This window comes from Mustelus asterias, unplaced genomic scaffold (assembly GCF_964213995.1).
Source record: "Mustelus asterias unplaced genomic scaffold, sMusAst1.hap1.1 HAP1_SCAFFOLD_116, whole genome shotgun sequence".
Classification (NCBI taxonomy): domain Eukaryota; kingdom Metazoa; phylum Chordata; class Chondrichthyes; order Carcharhiniformes; family Triakidae; genus Mustelus; species Mustelus asterias.
The window spans coordinates 333,422-353,849 of record NW_027590156.1 but is presented as its reverse complement, the minus strand read 5'-3'; the positions used below and the strand labels follow the sequence as shown (position 1 = coordinate 353,849).

The 20,428-nt window shown below is 46.1% G+C and overlaps 2 protein-coding genes across 2 annotated transcripts in view; one reads left to right on the top strand and one right to left on the bottom strand.

The window, feature by feature from the left end:
• LOC144484582 (uncharacterized) overlaps nucleotides 1-20,428 on the bottom strand; it is a 102,325-nt gene that overhangs the window by 39,751 nt on the left and 42,146 nt on the right. The gene's annotated exons all lie outside the window — the stretch shown is intronic.
• LOC144484584 (uncharacterized) lies at nucleotides 14,644-16,663 on the top strand. The gene has a single exon (XM_078203066.1). It carries the CDS (start codon nucleotides 14,644-14,646, stop codon nucleotides 16,435-16,437), a length of 1,794 nt encoding a protein of 597 aa, XP_078059192.1. The 3' UTR covers nucleotides 16,438-16,663.

Genomic DNA, 20,428 nt, shown 5'->3' with positions numbered 1-20,428 from the left:
TAAAAAAAGGGACAGAGTTGAGGAGCAATTGCATCTCTCAGACGGCCAGTAGCCCGTGGAGTTCTCTCCCCCAGTGGGCGGTGGAGACTGGTCATTGAGTATATTCAAGGCTGTGTTCGCACCGGGAGTTTCACCTCCAAGGGAGTTAAGGGTGAGAGAGGCTGGAGGAAAATTGAGTTATGACAATGAACAGATGAGCTCTGACGAAGGGTCATCCAGACTTGAAACTTTAGCTCTATTCTCTCTCCACAGATGCTGTCACACCTGAGATTTTCCAGCATTTTCTTGATCAGATGAGCCATGAGTTTATTGAATCGCAGAGCAACCTTGATGGGTCGAATGGCCTCCTCATGCTCCTAATTCTGATTATATTTTCTTCTGTTATTCGGATGGCCGCACATTCGCCCTGCAACTCCTTCCCTCTCTGAAGAGAGCGCCAATTAACCAGCCCTGTCAGTCAATGAGTCAAACCTTTCCTCTCCTGGTCACCGGGACCCTGCAGCACCGCCGACTGGCCGCGCATGCGCTCTGCTCCCCGCTGAACAAAGATGGCGGCCGCTGCACTGGGCCTGACCCCGGATTCAATCCGCGCAGCTGCAAACCCGGGACCCGCAGGCTCTTATTCAGGCCTTGCGGCCTACAGCAGATGTTTGTGAAGCCTCCGCTCCCTCCCCACCCTGACTCCCAGCTCCATTCCTCCCTCCCCACCCTGACTCCCAGCTCCATTCCTCCCTCCGCCCCACAGACTCTCACCCGTTGAAAAAAGCAACTCCCGCACTCGCAGGGCTCCGAGCAAAGTGACATTGCGCATGCTCCACATACAACATCGCGCATGCGCAGTGGGCTCCTGTGGAGTGAATAGGGGACTTTCACATCCGCAGGGAATGATGGTTAACAGCAGCGCCATTGTAACCTCAAACAGTGAATATAAAATAACATTGTTAGCTATTGAGATAAGTTAATTTTAAAAAAACGCAAATTATTGCGAATTGATGATCTGCTATGTTAAATTACTCAAATTCTCCTGTGGGAAGCTTTTACACTGTCTCCTCTCTTTCCCTTTCCCTGATGGCGCTGACTCTGGCTGGATTCAATCGCACAGTCACTGGTTCCTCTCGTTCTGTCTCTTCCTGATTCTGAATATTCATTGTTTTACAGAATGATACAGCACGGATGGAAACCATTCAGCTCAGTATGTCTGTGCTGGCCTTTGGAAGATCTATCCAATAAATTCCATAGCCCTGTTGGCAAAGTCAGAACAATAAGACCACACTTGGAATACTGTGTGCAATTCTGGTCACCCTATTATAGAAAACATATTATTAAACGAGAAAGATTGCAGAAAAGATTTACTCGGATGCTACCGGGACTTGATGGATTGAGTTATAAGGAGAGGCTGGATAGACTGGGACTTTTTTCTCTGAGACGTAGGAGGCTGAGGGGTGATCTTATCGAGGTCTATAAAATAATGAGGGATACAGATCAGCTAGATAGTCAATATCTTTTCCCAAAGGTAGGGGAGTCTAAAACTAGAGGGCATAGGTTTAAGGGGAGAGATACAAAAGTGTCCAGAGGGGCAATCTTTTCACACAGAGGGTGGTGAGTGTCTGCCAGAGGTAGTAGTAGAGGCGGGTACAATTTTGTCTTTTAAAAAGCATTTAGATAGTTACATGGGTACGATGGGTATAGAGGGATATGGGCCAAATGCGGGCAATTGGGATTAGCTTAGGGGTTTTAAAAAAAAAGAGCAGCATGGACAAGTTGGGCCAAAGGACCTGTTTCCATGCTGTAAACCTCTATGACTAATATATATATGCTCTCGTGAACTGAGAGCTTAATGGAAAAGGTATTCCAGGTTGATACATCTCAGACACATTCACCTGTGTGCAAAGATTGATTGTCCCGTTCATTAGGCATATATTAAATGCTCACTGGAGTGAAACGCAGAGTACCTGTTTGACTTTAATTGGATGATTCTACAAACTGGATAAGCCATGGTAACATTGTGAATAAAAGGAGTGCTCCTGGTGTTAAAGAGTAGACGAATTGTGAGATTACAAAGTAAAGACATTAATATCCTGAAACTTCACAATTATCACAAGGCTGGGATATTGTAGCATGAAAGAATTCCACATACCTAACAGAAGAAAGAGACAAAGTCCAATCCTGTTAAAGCCATATCCCTGTTTGACTGTATTAGAGTTCGTAGATTGATCTGGGTTTTATGAATCAGGTCCATATCAGTCTGGTGCTGTGTCTTTGATTTCCAGTGACAGTGTGTGGCATCCTTATTAAATTGGCACCACAATATTTAGCCCAGAAATCTGAGGACATCACCAATACAGCCCATTACTGATAGAATCACCAATTATTCTGAAAGTTTCATTAGTTGGACCTCCTTCACTGGAAACAGCTTCTCTGGCAAAAAAAAAATCACCCACCACTCCGAACTCTGAATGATTGGGGATGTTGCTGGTAAGTGTCCGGGACAAATTGCTATTTGTAAGGTGAAGGTAGATCAGCAGCAGGAGTTAGTGAAGAGGGTGATGGTAAGAACCAGGCAGACTGACTCACCAAGAAAGCTGCTTCAGAGGAGATTCCATGGACTTCACCCAAAACATAATCATTGGCACTGGTCTGACAGACTCCAGTTAAACCTGATTTTAAAACTTGTCACGATCCTGACTCTGATGTGACTGTGGTCAGATAGGCCGTACACCATAGGAACAACTTTCCCTTATGGCTCACAGCGAGTAAGGACTCAACAATCCGACAAGGTGGATTGAATTTAACTTGCTGCATTGTGATGTCTTACAAAACAACTAGTTTAGGGATTAAATTAGGAAGTGTTTCTCTTTTGATTCATCCTTCTGTTCATAATTACTACTGGTGGCTGAGGAAGCACGAGGATGTTCCTCACCACCTGAACCTGTGTCCAAATTAATCTGACTCTGTGAAATAAAATGTCCAAATGGACACATCCCATCTGAATGATGTTCCCTGGGAAACTTTGCAGGTTGATTTCCAGGCCCATTATCCACAGTAAAAGGAGGGAGCAGGTATATCCTAGTAGTTCGCTTGGTGGATTGAAGCTTTTGCAGTCTGAACAAAAAGAGACCCAGATTGTCAATCCTTTCCTCGAATCTAGTACCTACAGATTTCTGATATAATTATTGTAAATTTTCTCTGTTCCCTTTCTAATGCCTCAACTTTTTTTTATATGGCAACTGGAAGTGCACGCAGTGTTTGGTAAGACTTGATCCAGGGGAATTTGATTACCCAAAAGGGGGGCTTGAGCTCATGTGTGAGTTTTAGATTGGTTTATTATGAAACAACAGCTAATAATGATGCATAATGGAATGAAAAAAAAATTGATCTATGACAGTGAGAGCGGTTTCCCAGTTCCCGAGGACAAACCAATGACACAGATTAAATGTTGGTCTCCATTGCTAATAGCTTCAGTCTCCTCTGAACTGTTCACTGGTGTGAACCAGAGAATGGATGTTGGGCTGAAGCCAGTGGGGTGGATCACTTTGAAATCTCTTCCTTGTCCAAAGTGATGGTTATTTTCCTTGAGAGCCTGTTTTAACCTTAACACAAATAGTTTAACAAAGAACAATACAGCACAGGAACAGGCCCTTCGGCCCTCCAAGCCCGCGCCGCTCCCTGGTCCAAACTAGACCATTCTTTTGTATCCCTCCATTCCCACTCCGTTCATGTGGCTATCTAGATAAGTCTTAAACGTTCCCAGTGTGTCTGCCTCCACCACCTTGCCCGGCAGCGCATTCCAGGCCCCCACCACCCTCTGTGTAAAATACGTTCTTCTGATATCAGTGTTAAACCTCCCCCCCGCTCCCCCCCCCCCCCCCGCCCCCGCTCACCTTGAACCTATGACCCCTCGTGAACGTCACCACCGACCTGGAAAAAGCTTCCCACCGTTCACCCTATCTATGCCTTTCATAATTTTATACACCTCTATTAGGTCACCCCTCATCCTCCGTCTTTCCAGTGAGAACAACCCCAGTTTACCCAATCTCTCCTCATAACTAAGCCCTTCCATCGCAGGCAACATCCTGGTAAACCTCCTCTGCACTCTCTTTACTTGTAGAAACAGAGAAAATAGGAGCAGGAGGAGGCCATTTGGCCCTACAAGCCTGCTCCACCATTCATTAGGATCATGGCTGGCCATCCAAGTCATGAGATCAAATTGTATCAGAGTTAGAAATATCTTGTTTCATTGTCTGTGAGGGAGACATATCCTGGACAGTGATAACAGGCCTGTCCTGTGTTTGTCACCCAGCAACTGCCATGGAAGCTTTCTTCATAAGTGAGAGGGGGAATGGACCATTCCTGTAATATTTAATAAATGCCTTCATATTTTATCAGTTGTCAATCTCCCCACCTTGAGAAGGGAAAATCCTTATTGATTCTCACAAACTGATTTCTGATTAATGCAGCTATTCCGAAGCTACAATTGTTTTTCCCTAATTTCTTGATTACTTAATATTGATGACATGTTAAAGCAACGAGAATGATCAGAATCAGCAACATAAACACATTTTCACTAAAATGTGATACCGGTTGACGTTGATTCATCCTCAACTGTAGATCATCACTTGCAAATCTATATTCCTGATTTGTGGTAAGTCCCTCTGGTTGAAACAAAAGTTCAACTTTAAAGATTCTCAAGCTCCCTTTTCACCCAAATCCATCTTGTGGATATTTTCTATATGCCTCTTCAGTTTAATTTTACTCTTCTGATCGATTTCAGTGTCTTTAATTCTGTCCTGATTATTTTAAAGACAGTTTGTCTGTGGAGTCTGTGTCAATACCTTGATGATTTAAAATGTTGTCCCATTCTACTGACCACATTAATCAGTCAATGTTGTTCTGTTAGATGAGCTGAGCATATCAGGGACCCGTTCTTCAATGCAGCTTCACCAGGCATTTCCACAGGTTAATTACACCACATGTAACATATCACATCGACACACTCACACTGGTATCCCAGTATAGTGTCCCACATGCCACCTGATAAAAGCCAGCTTCTGGGGTTTCAGGAAATCTTACCAACAGATCATGAAGTGCGTGTGTGTGCGGGTGCATGTGTGCGTGTGTGTTTGGGGGTGGGGGGGTGGTGTCTCTGTCTGAAGATCTTATCATCCCTGCATGGTTCCAATACTTCAGGCAGTGGCCAGATTTTCAAATTCAGTTTTTTTGTTCAGAGGTATCTAATCCACGCATCCCAGGACACTAAGGGGCAATTTTAGCATGGCCAATCAACCTAACCCGCACATCTTTGGACTGTGGGAGGAAACTGGAGCACCCGGAGGAAACCCATGCAGACATGAGGAAAATGTGCAAACTCCACACAGATAGTGACCCGAGCCAGGAATCGAACCCAGGTCCCTGGAGCTGTGAAGCAGCAGTGCTAACCACTGTGCTACCGTGTCGTTAGAGGGAGAGGAGTTCCAGATGGGAAAGTCAGAACAAACATCATGTCAAAATCTGACAGAATCACTCGATTCATCAGGGACTGAATATCATTGACCTCTGAATGTGGAAGGAGAAATGTTCTGTCTGCGGGAAAAGATTTCAAACATCAGTGTGACTGGAAAAGCATCAAGACACACACACTCACCTGAGAGAGAGTGTTCCAGTGACCTGACTGTGGAAAGACCAGTTACACAGCCTGAAAAAACATCATACCTTTCACAATGCGGAGAAATGTACATGTGTCCTGTGTGAGGCTCCAACTGAACATCCAACCTGGAGAGACAAATGAATAACTGAATTATGGAGAAAGCATGGCTATATGGTGATTGTGGGATGGGATTAATGTTCCCATTTGAACTGGGAAATGATCAATACAGTCACACTGTGGAGGGACCGTTCACCTTCTCCATGTGTGGAGATGGATTTACTCAGTTATCCAGTCTGTCGACACACCAGCCAGTTCATTCCGGGGAGAGGCCGTTCAGATGCTCCATGTGTGGGAAGGAATTTGCTGACTCGTGACCTGCTGGCGCATGAGCAAGTTCACACCGAGGAGAGCGCATTCACCAGGCCTGTGTGTGGCAACGGATTCACTCAGTCATGCCAGCTCACTGAGCATCAACGTGTACACAGTGATCAGAGACTTTTTTAATGTTCTGACTGCGATAAGAGCTTTAAGAGCAAAAGGTATCTGCAAATACACGAACGACTTCACACTGGGGAGAGACTGTTCATCTGCTCTGAGTGTGGGAAGAGATTTGTTCAGTCATCTGACTTGCTCACACACCAGCGAAGTCACACTGGGGCGAGGCCATTCATCGGCTGTGTGTGTGGAAAGTGATTCACTCAGTCATACCAGCTTCTGTTGCACCAGCGAATTCACACTGGGGAGAGACCATTCACCTGCTCCGTGTGCGCTAAGGGATTCACTCAGTGATCAGACCTACTGGTGCACCAGCGAGTTTACACTGGGGAGAGGCCATTCACCTGCTCCGTTTGTGGGAAAAGATTCTCTCAGTCATCCCAACTCCTCAAACACCAGCGAGTTTACACTGGGGAGGGGCCATTCACCTGCTCCGTATGTGGGAAAAGATTCTCTCAGTCATCCCAACTCCTGAAACACCAGAAAGTTCACACTGGAGAGAGGCCGTTCACCTGCTCTGACTGTGGGAAGGGATTCACTCAGTCATCCCATCTGCTGAGACACCAGCGAGTTCACACTGGGGAGAGGCCGTTCACCTGCTCAATGTGTGGGAAGGGAATGGAGGGATACAAACGATTGGTCTAGTTGGACCAAGGAGCGGCACAGGCTTGGAGGGCTGAAGGGCCTATTTCCTGTGCTGTACTGTTCTTTGTTCTTTGATTCACTCAGTCATCACAGCTTGTGACACACCAGCGAGTTCACAAATGACTGCAAGAATTAGATTCTGCTTTCAATCATATTGAAGACTGAATGTGTGGGTTAATCCTGATGTGTGTAAGAAAGCCACTCTCTTCCATGGTTTAGAGCTCTTAGATATGGAACAGAAGCTCCTTTACAACTATATTTAGAGTCAGAAAGAATGCTGGAAACATGATGTCAAATCAGAGATTGGTGTAAAACTGGGATCTGTTCCTGACAAAGTAAAACGGCAGGTTTAACTTTACAGTCTGAAAATAGTACGAAGATTGAAAATGTTTGTGTGAAAATCCTGAATCTACCAATGTAAGGTAATGATAACATCAAGTTACATTTCTATCTGGAACCTTTGGCCATCTCTCACCTGCCATTGACTTCAGTGATAGAAACTGACTTGAAATCTGTCAACATTAGAAAACTATTTATAAATAATTTGAGGGTTTTTTACAGTTGGGATCTTTCTCTGTTCTCTCCACTCAAGGTATGAGATAACAGACTTTCTCCTGTGAGTATCCAGCTGGAGTATTTGGCCCTGATGTGTTTCTTTGTTCATCTTATTGACTCTAAATATTGAACCTTGTGGTTTCAGCCGCTGATAATCAAGCTCCCAACAACAGATTGTCTTTTACTGACTTTATTAACAGCACTGCAATAATACAGACAGAGTAATTCCTCACATGGTTCCAGTACTCAGTGAAGTACTTTTTAAAAATTCATTCATGGGATGTGGATGTCACTGGCTTGGCCAGCATTTAGTACCCACCCTAATTACCCTTGACCTGAGCGGATTGCTAGGCCATTGCAGAGGGCATTTAAGAGTCAACCACGTTGCTGTGGATCTGGAGTCAAAGATGTGCCAGACCAGGTAAGGACGGCAGATTTCCTTCCCTAAACACATTAGTGAACCAGATGGGGTTTTTTTACAACAATCGACAACAGTTTCCTGGTCATGAGACTTTTAACTCCAGATTTTTATTGAATTCAGATTTCGCCACCTGCCGTGGTGGGATTCGAACCCTGGTCCCTGAAGTATTACCTGGGACTCTTGGTTACTAGTCCAGCGACAATATCACTCTGCCACTGCCTGCCTTTTATATGAAATTTATATGCATCTCCGAGCCTGTAACGGTGTATTGGTCTGTAATTTTAACATAATCTAATTCAATATTCCTTCTTTAATATCCTGTTTACCACTTTCCTGTTACCTGATGAATTTGTTAATTGTTATTACTACTGGATTGTCACAGTTTCCATGTGTTTAACATGATTATTTAGTCTGTACCTGAATTTTATGATTTTTTGATATAAGTTACAAAGCAATTCAGCCTTTTGGCTGTGATCCTGTTTCTTGAATGAAATATCATTCGATTTAAAAAGTTACCCAGTCTGCAGAACAGAGATAATACAGTGGATTCAGAACTCTCTCCTCCTCAGCTCTGATCTAACAAGCTGCAGCTACACGAGAGATATTCATGTTTAAATTGTTCACTACAGTTGTGATCTGACCCTGTTCAAACTGTAACCAGAATGATATCTGTGCATTGTTCTGAGTGTGAGCACAGGTTGTGTCACTGTCACAAACACATACCATTTCCTTGGTTCATATCTCCACACAAAGACCAGCTCTTTACACATCCCCTTTCTGCACAATCACAGCAACATGAGCAAGGATATGAGGCTCATTACTTTTCACCCACATTTCATAACAGCAAAGGCTCCACTGTACAGGAGCACACTGACCGGAGAAGAGTCTCATCAGCCTGCAGGCTCCTGTTAAATACAGAGCAGTACAGGAACACACTGACAGTGTAACACTGTCTCATCAGCTTGCAGGCTCCTGTTAAATACAGAGCAGCAGAGGAACACGCTGACAGTGTAACACTGTCTCATCAGCCTGCAGGCTCCTGTTAAATACAGAGCAGCAGAGGAACACACTGACAGTGTAACACTGTCTCATCAGCCTGCAGGCTCCTGTTAAATACAGAGCTGTACAGGAACACACTGACAGTGTAACACAATCTCATCAGCCTGCAGGCTCCTGTTAAATACAGAGCAGTACAGGAACACACTGATAGTGTTACACTGTCTCATCAGCCTGCAGGCTCCTGTTAAATACAGAGCTGTACAGGAACACACTGACAGTGTAACACTGTCTCATCAGCCTGCAGGCTCCTGTTAAATACAGAGCAGTACAGGAACACACTGATAGTGTTACACTGTCTCATCAGCCTGCAGGCTCCTGTTAAATACAGAGCAGCACAGGAACACACTGACAGTGTAACACTGTCTCATCAGCCTGCAGGCTCCTGTTAAATACAGAGCGGCACAGGAACACACTGACAGTGTTACACTGTCTCATCAGCCTGCAGGTTCCTGTTAAATACAGAGCTGTACAGGAACACACTGACAGTGTTACACTGTCTCATCAGCCTGCAGGTTCCTGTTAAATTTGCTGAGACGATTTCAATTTAAACCAGGTTTGCAGGCATCATGTTCCATTCACATGTCAAAGAAGAGAGAGATGGTTTGGGACAGGGGTGAAGTCCAAGAGTCAAAAACAACAAGCAGACTTGGTTTTAGCTTTATTGATCACAGGACTGTGACCGATAACTTCCCTGGATCCCAGCGCCAGGAGAGACACTCTGGAAAATATGGGGAGCTGAGAATTGTCCACGAGAATAACCGAAGGCGTGAGAACTGAAATAATCGAGAGTTCGAAATGAGCAAAGGCCCCAAATGAAGCTGGTAGCAGGACATCAATTAGTCTCCTCTTCCATTGGAGAAATATTAACACAGCACTGCGCATTTCCATAAAAACTGACTTAGTGACATTTATCTAGAATATCAATAACTCCTATAACAGGGTTGGAGCTTAACATGAGCAGAAACACACAATGGAAGTGATTGACAGAATCCCACCCTTGCACAAAAACTGACTGATGTCTCAATAGGTGTTGTGACTGAATAAGTCCCTTCCCACAGACAGAGCAGGTGAGCATCCACTCTTCAACACAAATGCATTGGTGTGTCTGCAACTCACTCTTCTCTCATTCGTAATGTTTAAAAAGTAATTTTTCAGTGTGAACATGTTGATGCAAACTGAGAGTGTCTAACCGAGTGAATTCCTTCCCACACTTGGAGCAAGGGAACGGCCTCTCCCCAGTGTGAACTCGCTGATGCCTCAGCAGGGTGGATGACTGAATGAATCCTTTCCCACACACTGAGCAGGTGAACGGCCTTTTTCCCGTGTGAGTCTGCTGGTGTCTCATCAGTGTGGCTGACTGAGTGAATCCCTTCCCACACACAGAGCAGATGAATGGCCTCTCTCCAGTGTGTGTGTGTTGGTGCTGTTTCAAGTGCTTTTTGCTCTTAAAGCTCTTCTCACAGTTGGAACATTTTAAATGTCTCTTATTGGAATGAGAGCGTTGGTGTGACTGCAGGTGTTGTGACTGAACAAAACCTTTTCCACACACACAGCAGATGAACGGTCTCTCTCCTGTGTGACTGCGACGATGAGTTTCGAGATGGGAAGGATAATTGAATCCCTTCCCACAGTCCTCACATTTCCATGGTTTCTCCATAGTGCCAGTGTCCTTGTGTCTCTCCAGGTTGGATGATCAGTTGAAGTCTTGTCCACACACACAACATATGTACAGTTTCTCCCAGCTGTGAATGGTGTGATGTTTTTTCAGGCTGTGTAACTGGTTTAAGCTTTTTCCAGTCAGTTCACTGGAACACTCTCACTTGGGTGTGTGTGTCTCAGTGCTTTTCCAGTCACACTGATGTTTGAAATCTTCTCCTCCAGGCAGAACAGACAAACATTTCTCCTTCCACGTTCAAAGTCTCAGGATATTCAGGTCCAAATAAGTCGATACTCAATCTGATTTTTATGTGATGTTTCCTCACCTCACCTGTAAAAGGAGTTAACAAAAATTGTCACGGTCAATCGAGATAGAAATTCAGTCCAAAGATGTGCGGGTTAGGTTGATTGGCCATGCTAAAAAGAAAATTGCCTCTCTTGTTCCCCCAAATCAGTAAATCCCTGTACCACACACTCTCCCTCCTCCCTGGGCTGAAATCCAAACCCATCTCACCATTTCTTTCCTCCACTCCCAGTTTTCTCCCTCCCTCTCCTCTGTCTGGGTTCAGTTCTCCAGCTCCTGTCTGCAGACTGACAATAAAACCAATGGGTCTTATTGGGGGTGTTGGGGCCTCCAGCGGGTGTTTGTGAATCCTCCCCGCCCACCTCCCAGGGTTTCCTTCCTTCCCAGAGATCAGAGTCCTCATTGATTTGAGGCCAAAGTGTAACCTCTTATTTATTGTCCCCCTCCCCCATCCTCTGATGTGAACCATCCTCCAGTGGCTGAGCCAGGATGGGGCCGTTAACCTGGGCCTGTTCCCGGGAGGGAGGGAGGGAGGGAGGGAGGGAGGGAGGGAGAAGCCCCGCAGCTGCAAACCAGGGAGCTGACAATGATTCTGAAGGGTTTGCGGATCCACAAAGTGTTTCCAAATCCTCCCAGCCACCGCCTAACGCTGACTCCGCTTCTCCGGGACAAACAAGCGCCAAGGACAGCAATGACACTGCGCATGCTCCACATCACAATGCCCGGGCACTGATTGACGGCCGCTCCGGACCAATAGGAATAGGGGGCGGGCTGGAGGACCGAGCGGGAGCGGCTGGTCCTCCATCCAATCGGACTGAATGAGGGGCGGGGCTGAGGTGTCCCCATAGAACGCACGGGAAGGGGTTCGCATGCGCAGTAATGTTACAGTCTGGAGCATGCGCAGTAAGCAACGGCGTTTGCCCCACGCAGTGTGGGTGATCGCAATCGGAGAGAAGTTCCTCTGTCTCATCAGCAGCCGGTAAGGATGCGGAAACGTAGAGGGAGCAATGGAACCGGCGGATGGACGTAGAGGGTTTCTAAATACCTGGTCAAAGCCTCAAATCTCGAAAATGAGCCCGTCGGTCTGTGTTTGCAGCTTCCGGTCTTTTTCCCGAGACGAGGCTCAGGTTAACGGCCGCCATCTTGATTCAGCAGGGAGGAGAGCGCATGCCGCAGTGTCTTGGTGACGCAACAGCGAGTGGGCGGGGCTTCATGTTTCTGCTTCCCCTCCAGGTCCTAGCTCCCGGTCCTATAGCACAAGGAGCAACAGGTTTTTAAACAGCTTCACCCACCCAGGCTGCAGCTGCTGTTTGCAGCCTCGATGAGTCCATGGGCCACGTACATATTCAGTCTGAGAGGTTGCAAACTCTGTATAGTTACCTAAAGCGGTTACACAGCTTTTGGTTACACTTCAGCCCCAGGCTCCTCATGTTTACATAGAAACATACATAGAAAATAGAAGCTGGGAGTCGGCCGTTCGGCCCTTCGAGCGTGCGCCGCCATTCATTATTGTCATGGCTGATTATCAAATTCAATACCCTGATCCCTGTCGCCCCAAGAGATTTATCTAATTGAAATCAGACTCTACTTCCACTTTTGAAGAACGTGAATCCAAAGATTCATGACCCTCTGAGAGAAAAACATCTCATCTCTGTTTTCAATGGGCAATGCTGTTTTTTAAAACAGCGACTCCCTCGATTCTCCCCTGAGAGTAAACATCCTCTCCAGATCCAAAACAGAAAATGCTGGAAAGTCTCAGCAGGTCAGGCAGCACCTTTTCTCCCCCTTTGCTTCTCCTTTCCCCCTTTTTCTCAATTTTACCTCCCTCCAATCCACTCCCCCCCCCCCCCCCCCCCCCGCCATCTTCATCCATCACAACTTCTTCAGCTTCTCTGCTGTTTGGCCATTCACACTTCTATACTCTCTATGGACTGCCATTAGCATCCTTTCCCCTGGTTCCTGTGGCTTGGACCCATCTTTCATTCCCTCACAGTGTAAATATCTCCCACTTTCTATGCCTTTTTAATGCTTTGACGAAAGGTCATCTGGACTCGAAGCTTCAGCTCTTTTCTCTCCTCACAGATGCTGCCAGATCTGCTGAGATTTTCCAGCATTTTCTCTTTTGGTTTCAGATTCCAGCATCCGCAGTAATTTGCTTTTACCTTTCTCTCCATATCCACCCTGTCAAGAGTTTTCAGAATCTTGAAGGTTTAAATTAAGTTGCCTCTTACTCTTTTGAAGTCGAGCAGAAGCTAAACTCAAGCAGAGCCTGTCTCACTGCTCCTCATCTGACAATCCACCTATTCCAGGTATTAGTCTACTAAACCTTCCATGAACTGCTTCTCATAAAGCAGTTAAGGAATAATATGCACTCATATTCTTTCTTAAATAAGGAAACCAATAATGTACACACTGCTCCAGATATGTCTAACCAATGCCCTGTGCAACTGAAACATAACTTCCCTGCTTTTACTCAATTCCCCTCATAATAAATAATAGCTTTCTGAATTACTTGTACCTGAGACAATATTGCGATTTTCTATCGTGATGGATTTTGGATACTTTTTCTTAAACAGGGGGTTAGAAGGGGAGGATTTACACACAACAAGCTCAAACTAAGAGAAAAATGTTGTCTCTTCTGATATAGGCTTTCTGAATGGGATAAGTAGGTAGATGTGAATGGACTTGTTGGTGTTTCTAATACTGGGAACCATGAACAGACAACAGAGACGAATACATCAAACAGGAGGAGATATTTATTTCTTCGGACAGTTGTTCGAATATGGAACTCACCGCGACTGGAAGTGGTTGAGACAAATACTTTAGATGCTTTAAAAAGGAAACCAGATGAGAACATGAGAGAAAAAGGATTAAAAAGTTGAGCTGAAAAGCTGAGTTAAGGTGAGCAGAATGAGAGGAGATTTGTGTGGATTAGAAATTCCAGTACAGATCAGGGCAGGGGTGGGAGGGTGGTGGCGGAGGCAGTGGCACAGTGGAACTATCACTGGACTAGCAATCCAGAGACCCAGGATAATGTTCTGGGGACCTAGGTTCGAATCCCACCACAGCAGATGGTGAAATTTAAATTCAATTAAAAGTCTGATGATGACCATGAAACCATTGTTGATTGTCGTAAAAACCCATCTGGTTCACTGATGTCCTTTAAGGATGGAAATCTGCTGGCCTTAACTGGTCTGGCCTACATGTAACCACAGCAATGTGGTTGACTCTCAAATGCCCTGTGAAATGGAGGGCAGTTGGGGATGGGCAATAAATGCTGTCCCAGTCGGTGACGCCCACACCCCGTTAAAAATGAATTTAAAAAATAGACTGGCCTGTTTGTGTATTGTGTATCTCATGTATTCATAGAATCCCTACAGTGCAGAAGGAGGCCTTTCAGACCACCCCACCCAGGCTATTCCCGTAACCCCACATATTTACCCCGCTAATCTCCCGAACCTACACATCTTGGGACAGAAAGGGGCAACCACCTAACCTGAACATCTTTGGAGAGTGGGAGGGAACTGGAGCACCCGGAGGAAACCCACACAGACACAAGGAGAATGCGCAAACTCCATACAGACAGGTAACCAAGGCTACAATCGAACCCATGTCCCTGGTGCTGAGAGGCAGGAGTACTAACCACTGTGCCATCCATGTAATTCTTTGTAAACTTATTTTACAGGAAATTGAAGAGAAGGATCTGCAGTCTGGATGATCGAATCTCACGTCAGAGTCAATCGGTTCATCGGGATCTGAAGATTTGTACATCTGAAGGGATTTAATTGACCATCTCAGTTGGAAACTGGTGAGAATCTGTTTCCTTGCTCCTCCTGTGGGAAGGGATTGATACAGCTGGAAAACATGCTGACACGACAACGAGCTCGCAATAGTGAGAGTTCATTCACCTGCTCCGTGTGTGGGAAGAAGTTCATGTGTTCGTCCAACCTGCTGGCTCACCAACTCGATCACATTATTCAGAAGCCTCTTCAAAGCTCTGACTCTGGGGAAAGCATTGAAACCTCTGAGGAACAGGCCCAACACCAGCTCCTTCACACTGACGAGAGACCGTTCAGCTGCTCCCACTGCGGGAAGAGGTTCAGCCAGTCCTCCCGCCTTGCAGAGCACCAGCTCCTTCACACACACGAGAGACCGTTCAGCTGCTCCCACTGCGGGGAGTCGTTCAGCAACTCAGTGCATCTCACTGAGCATCAACCAGTTCATACCAAGGACAGGCCATTCAGCTGCTCCCAGTGTGGGAAGAGATTCACTCAGTCCTCCCACTGCACCGTTCACCAACTGGTTCATTCTCAGAAGAGACATTTTAAATGCTTTAAATGTGAGAAGACCTTCAAAAGAAGGATTAGTCTGCTGAGACACCAGGACACTCACACCGGGGAGAGGCCGTACCCCTGTTCTGTTTGTGGGAAGAGATTCGCTCATTCATCTCATCTTCTGACACACAAGCGAGTTCACACTGGGGAGAGGCCTTTCCTCTGCTCCCTGTGTGGGAAGAGATTCACTCGATTTTCACACCTTTTGACACACAAGAGTATTCATACTGGAGGGAAACCATTCACCTCCTCAATGTGTAGAAAGGAAGAAGTTCAATCAACTGACCAGCTGACACACCAGCGAGTTCACACTGGGGAGAAGCTGTTCACCTGCTCGGTGTGTGGGAAAGAATTCACTCGGTCTTACTATCTTCTGAGGCACCGGCGAGTTCACACTGGGGAGAGGCCATTCCTCTGCTCCGTGTGTGGGAAGATGTTTCCTCATTCATCCCAGCTTGTGATACACGAGCGTGTTCACACAGGGGAGAGGCCTTACGTTTGCCCTGTGTGCGGGAAAGCATTTGCTTCTTTACAACACCTGCTGAAACATCGGCCTGTTCACACCGGGGAGAAGCCATTCTCTTGCTCCATTTGTGGCAAGAGATTCACTCAGTCATCTGACCTGCTGAGACACCAATACATTCACACAGGGGACAGGCCGTTCACCTGCTCTGTGTGTGGGAAGGGATTCATTGGTTCATTCAGCCTGCAGACACACCAGCGAGTTCACACCGGGGAGAAGCCGTTCACCTGCTCTGTGTGTGGGAAGGGATACACTCAGGTATCCAGCCTGCAGAGACACCAGCGAGTTCACACTGCGACAGAACCGTTCACCTGCTCTCAGTGTGGGAAGGGATTCACTGATCCATCCCACCTGCAGAGACACCAGCGAGTTCACACTGGGGAGAGACCGTTCACCTGCTCTGTGTGTGGGAAGGGATACACTCAGGTATCCAACCTGCAGAGACACCAGCGAGTTCACACCGGGGAGAGGCCGTTCCTGTGCTCTGTGTGTGGAAAGGGATTCGCTCAGTCATCTGGCCTGCTGAAACACCAACGCATTCACACCGGGGAGAAGCCGTTCACCTGCTCTGTGTGTGGGAAGGGATTCACTGATTCATCCTATATGCTGAAACACCAGCGAGCTCACACTGCGACAGAACCGTTCACCTGCTCCCTGTGTGGGAAGGGATTCACTGATCCATCCCGCCTGCAGAGACACCAGCGAGTTCACACTGGGGCAAAACCTTTCAACTGCTCCATGTGTGGGAAGGGATTTAATCAGTATTACAGCCTGCTGAAACATAGACGACTTCATGTGTGACCGGCAAAGTTGGATTCTGTTGTTTCTGCGCCCTGAGATAAACAATAACAATTGGATCAATAGGGAAGGCAGTGGCACAGTGGAATTATCACTGGACTCAGGGTAAGGCTCTGGGGACCCAGGTTCGAATCCCACCACAGGCAATGGTGAAATTTGAATTCAATTAAAATCTCGAATTAAAAGTCTAATGACAAACCTTAACCATTGTTGATCGTTGTCAAAACCACTCTGGTTCAGTCATGTCCTTTCGGGAAGGAAACCTGCTGTCCTTACCTGGTCTGGCCTACATGTGACTCCAGACCCACAGCAATGTGGTTGACTCTCAAATGCCTTCTGAAATGGAGGGCAGTTAGAGATGGGCAAGAAATGCTGGCCCAGCAAGTGACGCCTATATCCAGTAAAAATTAATTTTAAAAAGTTCCTCAGTATCTCAGTAACCTCCTCCAGTCCCACAACACTCTGTGTAAATACAAGTTGTTGCTGATTATGCCCTGAGATAGAGAATGTGAACCCGATTCCCCTCGTCCACCAACACAGCAACTTCTTCATAAAAATTGAAGCACATGGGATTGGGGCGATTGTATTGAGATTGAAAACTTGTTGGCAGACAGGAAATAGAGTAAGATTAAACAGGTCTTTTTCCAACTGGCAGGCAGTGATTATTGGGGTAATGCAGGATCAGTGCTGAGACCCCAGCGAGTCACCTGCCATGGGTCTTCTGTTTTTTTCCCCCCGTTTACAATGCATCATTTTTAAATTGTTGCTTCTTAATATTCTGATTTAAAACCATGGATAAGCTCAAACCACTTTTGGATAACCTGTGACTCCCTGATCAAGAATCTTACCGACCACTGCATGCCATTCTGGTCACCGTATTATAAAAAAGATATCTCGGCACTGGAGAAAGGTACAGAGATGATTTTTAATGATGATATCAGAAACGTAGAAAGCAGCTCACCACCACCTTCTCAAGGTCAATCTGAGGTTAGCAATAAATGCTGGCCAAGCTCGCGATGTCCACATCCCATAAATGATTTTGAAACTGTGTGTTTGGTTATCTATCAGGAAAGGATTGACACGCTCACGCTTTCTTGAAAAATTAAGGCTGAGGGGGAACCTAATAGAGGGCTTCAAAATTATAAAAGGTTTTGAAATAATGTTTCCTCTTGTGCAGAAGAGCAAAACTGGAGACCATCAATACAAGACAGTCGCCAAGAAACCCAATCGGAAATCCAAGATAAATTTCTCCACCCAAAGAGTGGTGAGAATATGGAAATCATGACCACAGGGAGTGAAATGAACAGTATCGATGTCTTTCAGGGGAAGCTCAACAAGTATTTATGTAACTCATTCAGGATTTATTTCAAAAAAACTAAGAACAATAAGGTGACAGGAGATATTTTGAGGCATCTGAGAGTCTGTGTGTGTGTGTGAGGGTGTCTGTGAGTGTGTGTGTGAGGGTGTCTGTGAGTGTGTGTGTGAGGGTGTCTGTGAGTGTGTGTGTGAGGGTGTCTGTGAGTGTGTGTGAGGGTGTCTGTGAGTGTGTGTGTGAGGGTGTCTGTGAGTGTCTGTGTTACTTCTCATTGGTTTCACACCAACCTTCCTCTTTCTGAGCAGACATTCTGGCCCCTGATAAACCCATTGAGTGATTTGAATGGTACAATTCAGAGATTCTTCATCCAGGGTGAAACCACAGGCTGACTGTGTACTGTGTAAAACCAGACATCTACACAACCTAATCCCACCTCTCCTGGAACAACGTGAAGTGACTACAATTTTCCAGATTGATTTCTTTGCTCTCAATATTCTTTCAGATAGTTCATAAATTCCATGAGTACGTTATCCTTTAACACCCCTATGGTGTCCAGTTTAAATACTTTCCTCAGTCTGACCAACATATAGCAATGGGATTGCTGCTATTACAGGAATCCATTCTGTAAATCTGATTCCTGGCTCTCTGGAGTAATGCATTGATCCAGACCTTCCCACTCAACACCAATCCATATCCCCATCTGAGTTCCAGATTTTAATATGATTTCTCAAAACACAGGCAGCAAAGTGGCACAGTGATCAGCAGCGCCAGGGACCTGAGTTCAATTCTGGCCTCAGGTGTTACAAGGAAGCTTACATTAACACTGCAATGAAGTTACTGTGAAAATCCCCTAGTCTTCACGCTTGGCGCCTGTTCAGGTGCACTGAAGGAGAAATTAGCACGGCCAATGCAGCTAAGCAGCATGTCTTTCGGACTGTGGGAGGAAACCTGAGCACCCAGAGGAAACCCATGCAGCTACAGAGAGAACGTGCAAACTCCACACAGTCACCCAAGACTGGAATTGAACCGGATCCCTGGCACTCTGAGGTAGCAGTGCTAACCACTGTGCCACAGCTCTCTGTGTGGAGTTTGCACGTTCTCCCTGTGTCTGCATGAGGTTGCTCAGAGTGCTCCAATTTCATCCCACACTCCCAAGATGTGCAGGTTAGGTGGATTGGCCATGGCAAATTGCCTCTTAGTGTATGGGTTGGGGGAATTAATGGGGTAAATACATGTCACACAAAATCCTTCTTCATCTCAAACTATAAATCTCTGTCCCCACAGACTTCCTCCTTCCTAAAGTAAAGTTTATTTATAAGTCACAAGTAAGGCTTACATTAACACTGCAATGAAGTTACTGTGAAATTCCCCTAATTGCCACCATCCGGCGCCTGTTCGGGTCAATGCACCTAATCAGCATGTCTTTCAGACTGTGGGAGGAAACTGGAGCACCTGGAGGAAACTCATGCAGGCCTATTGATACGATTCTCTGCCCACTGAGGTGGTGGAGGCTACCTCGCTGAATATGTTTAAAGCGCGGATGGATGGATTCCTGATCGGTAAGGGAATTAAGGGTTATGGGGATCAGGCGGGTAAGTGGTACTGATCCACGTCAGATCAGCCATGACCTTATTGAATGGCGGGACAGGCTCGAGGGGCTAGATGGCCTACTCCTGCTCCTATTTCTTATGTTCTTATGATTGATTGTAACACTATCCTCCACCTTCTTTTTCCCCAGTTCTCCTCCCCTGAAGGTGCTGACTCTCGGGATCAGTTTCACACTCACCTGCTGCCTTCCCCAATATCACCCAAGTGTCTAAATCTTTCCACCTGAAGTTAACAAATTGTTTTGTAAAGGGGACATCCCAATCCAATCCAGTGACTCCCCACATGTACTTTGTGTCAGGGTGGGGTCACTGCGCCCCCCACTCCCACTTTCCATCACAGTCCCAGGAGTTTAGAGACTGGGCTCCGGATGAGCAATGGCGGCCGCAGCTCCCATAATCGCCCACGATGGAGAAACCACTCTATCCACCACGCGGGCGGGCCACATTGGACTGCGCATGTCCAGAGGAGAGGGGAAGCTGCGCATGTGCAAAGAGAGCTCACCTCCTGACCTTCATGCTGAAGTGTTGACCAATGGAAAGAGTTGGAGGACCGGAAGGACTCTGGTCCTCCAGTCAATCAGAGCGCGGGCGTTTTGTGAATGAACATGGAGATGCAGTCAGACAAAATCTTCCTGCTGTCTCTGTGAGTAAAACACTTTATTTTCTCCCCCTTTCAATTTATTTTCTCCCCCTTTCAATTTATTTTCTCATTCTGGGGAACATTGGGGACTTGCAGTAACTGAAGGGAAAGGAAGTGAATTCAGTCTGTACATTCCACACATTTTTACTCCAGTAATGTAGACATTTATCTGTCTGGCAGCCAGCATGGAGATTTTCAGCTCTCTGTGGCCGGGACAGGAAGCAGTGAGCATGGATCTGTCAATCAGCCTCAATCAGCACCTTCAGGAGAATTGGGAGGGTGAATATTAGATACAACAAGAGTGAGAATGGAGGGAGAGTGTGTGGAGATTCACAGCTTTTGGGAAATGAGGGAGGAAAGAATGTTCCACAGAAAGTAGAATTGTCTGTTCTGAATTTCTATCTTGTATTGACAGTGATGACTTTAATAAAT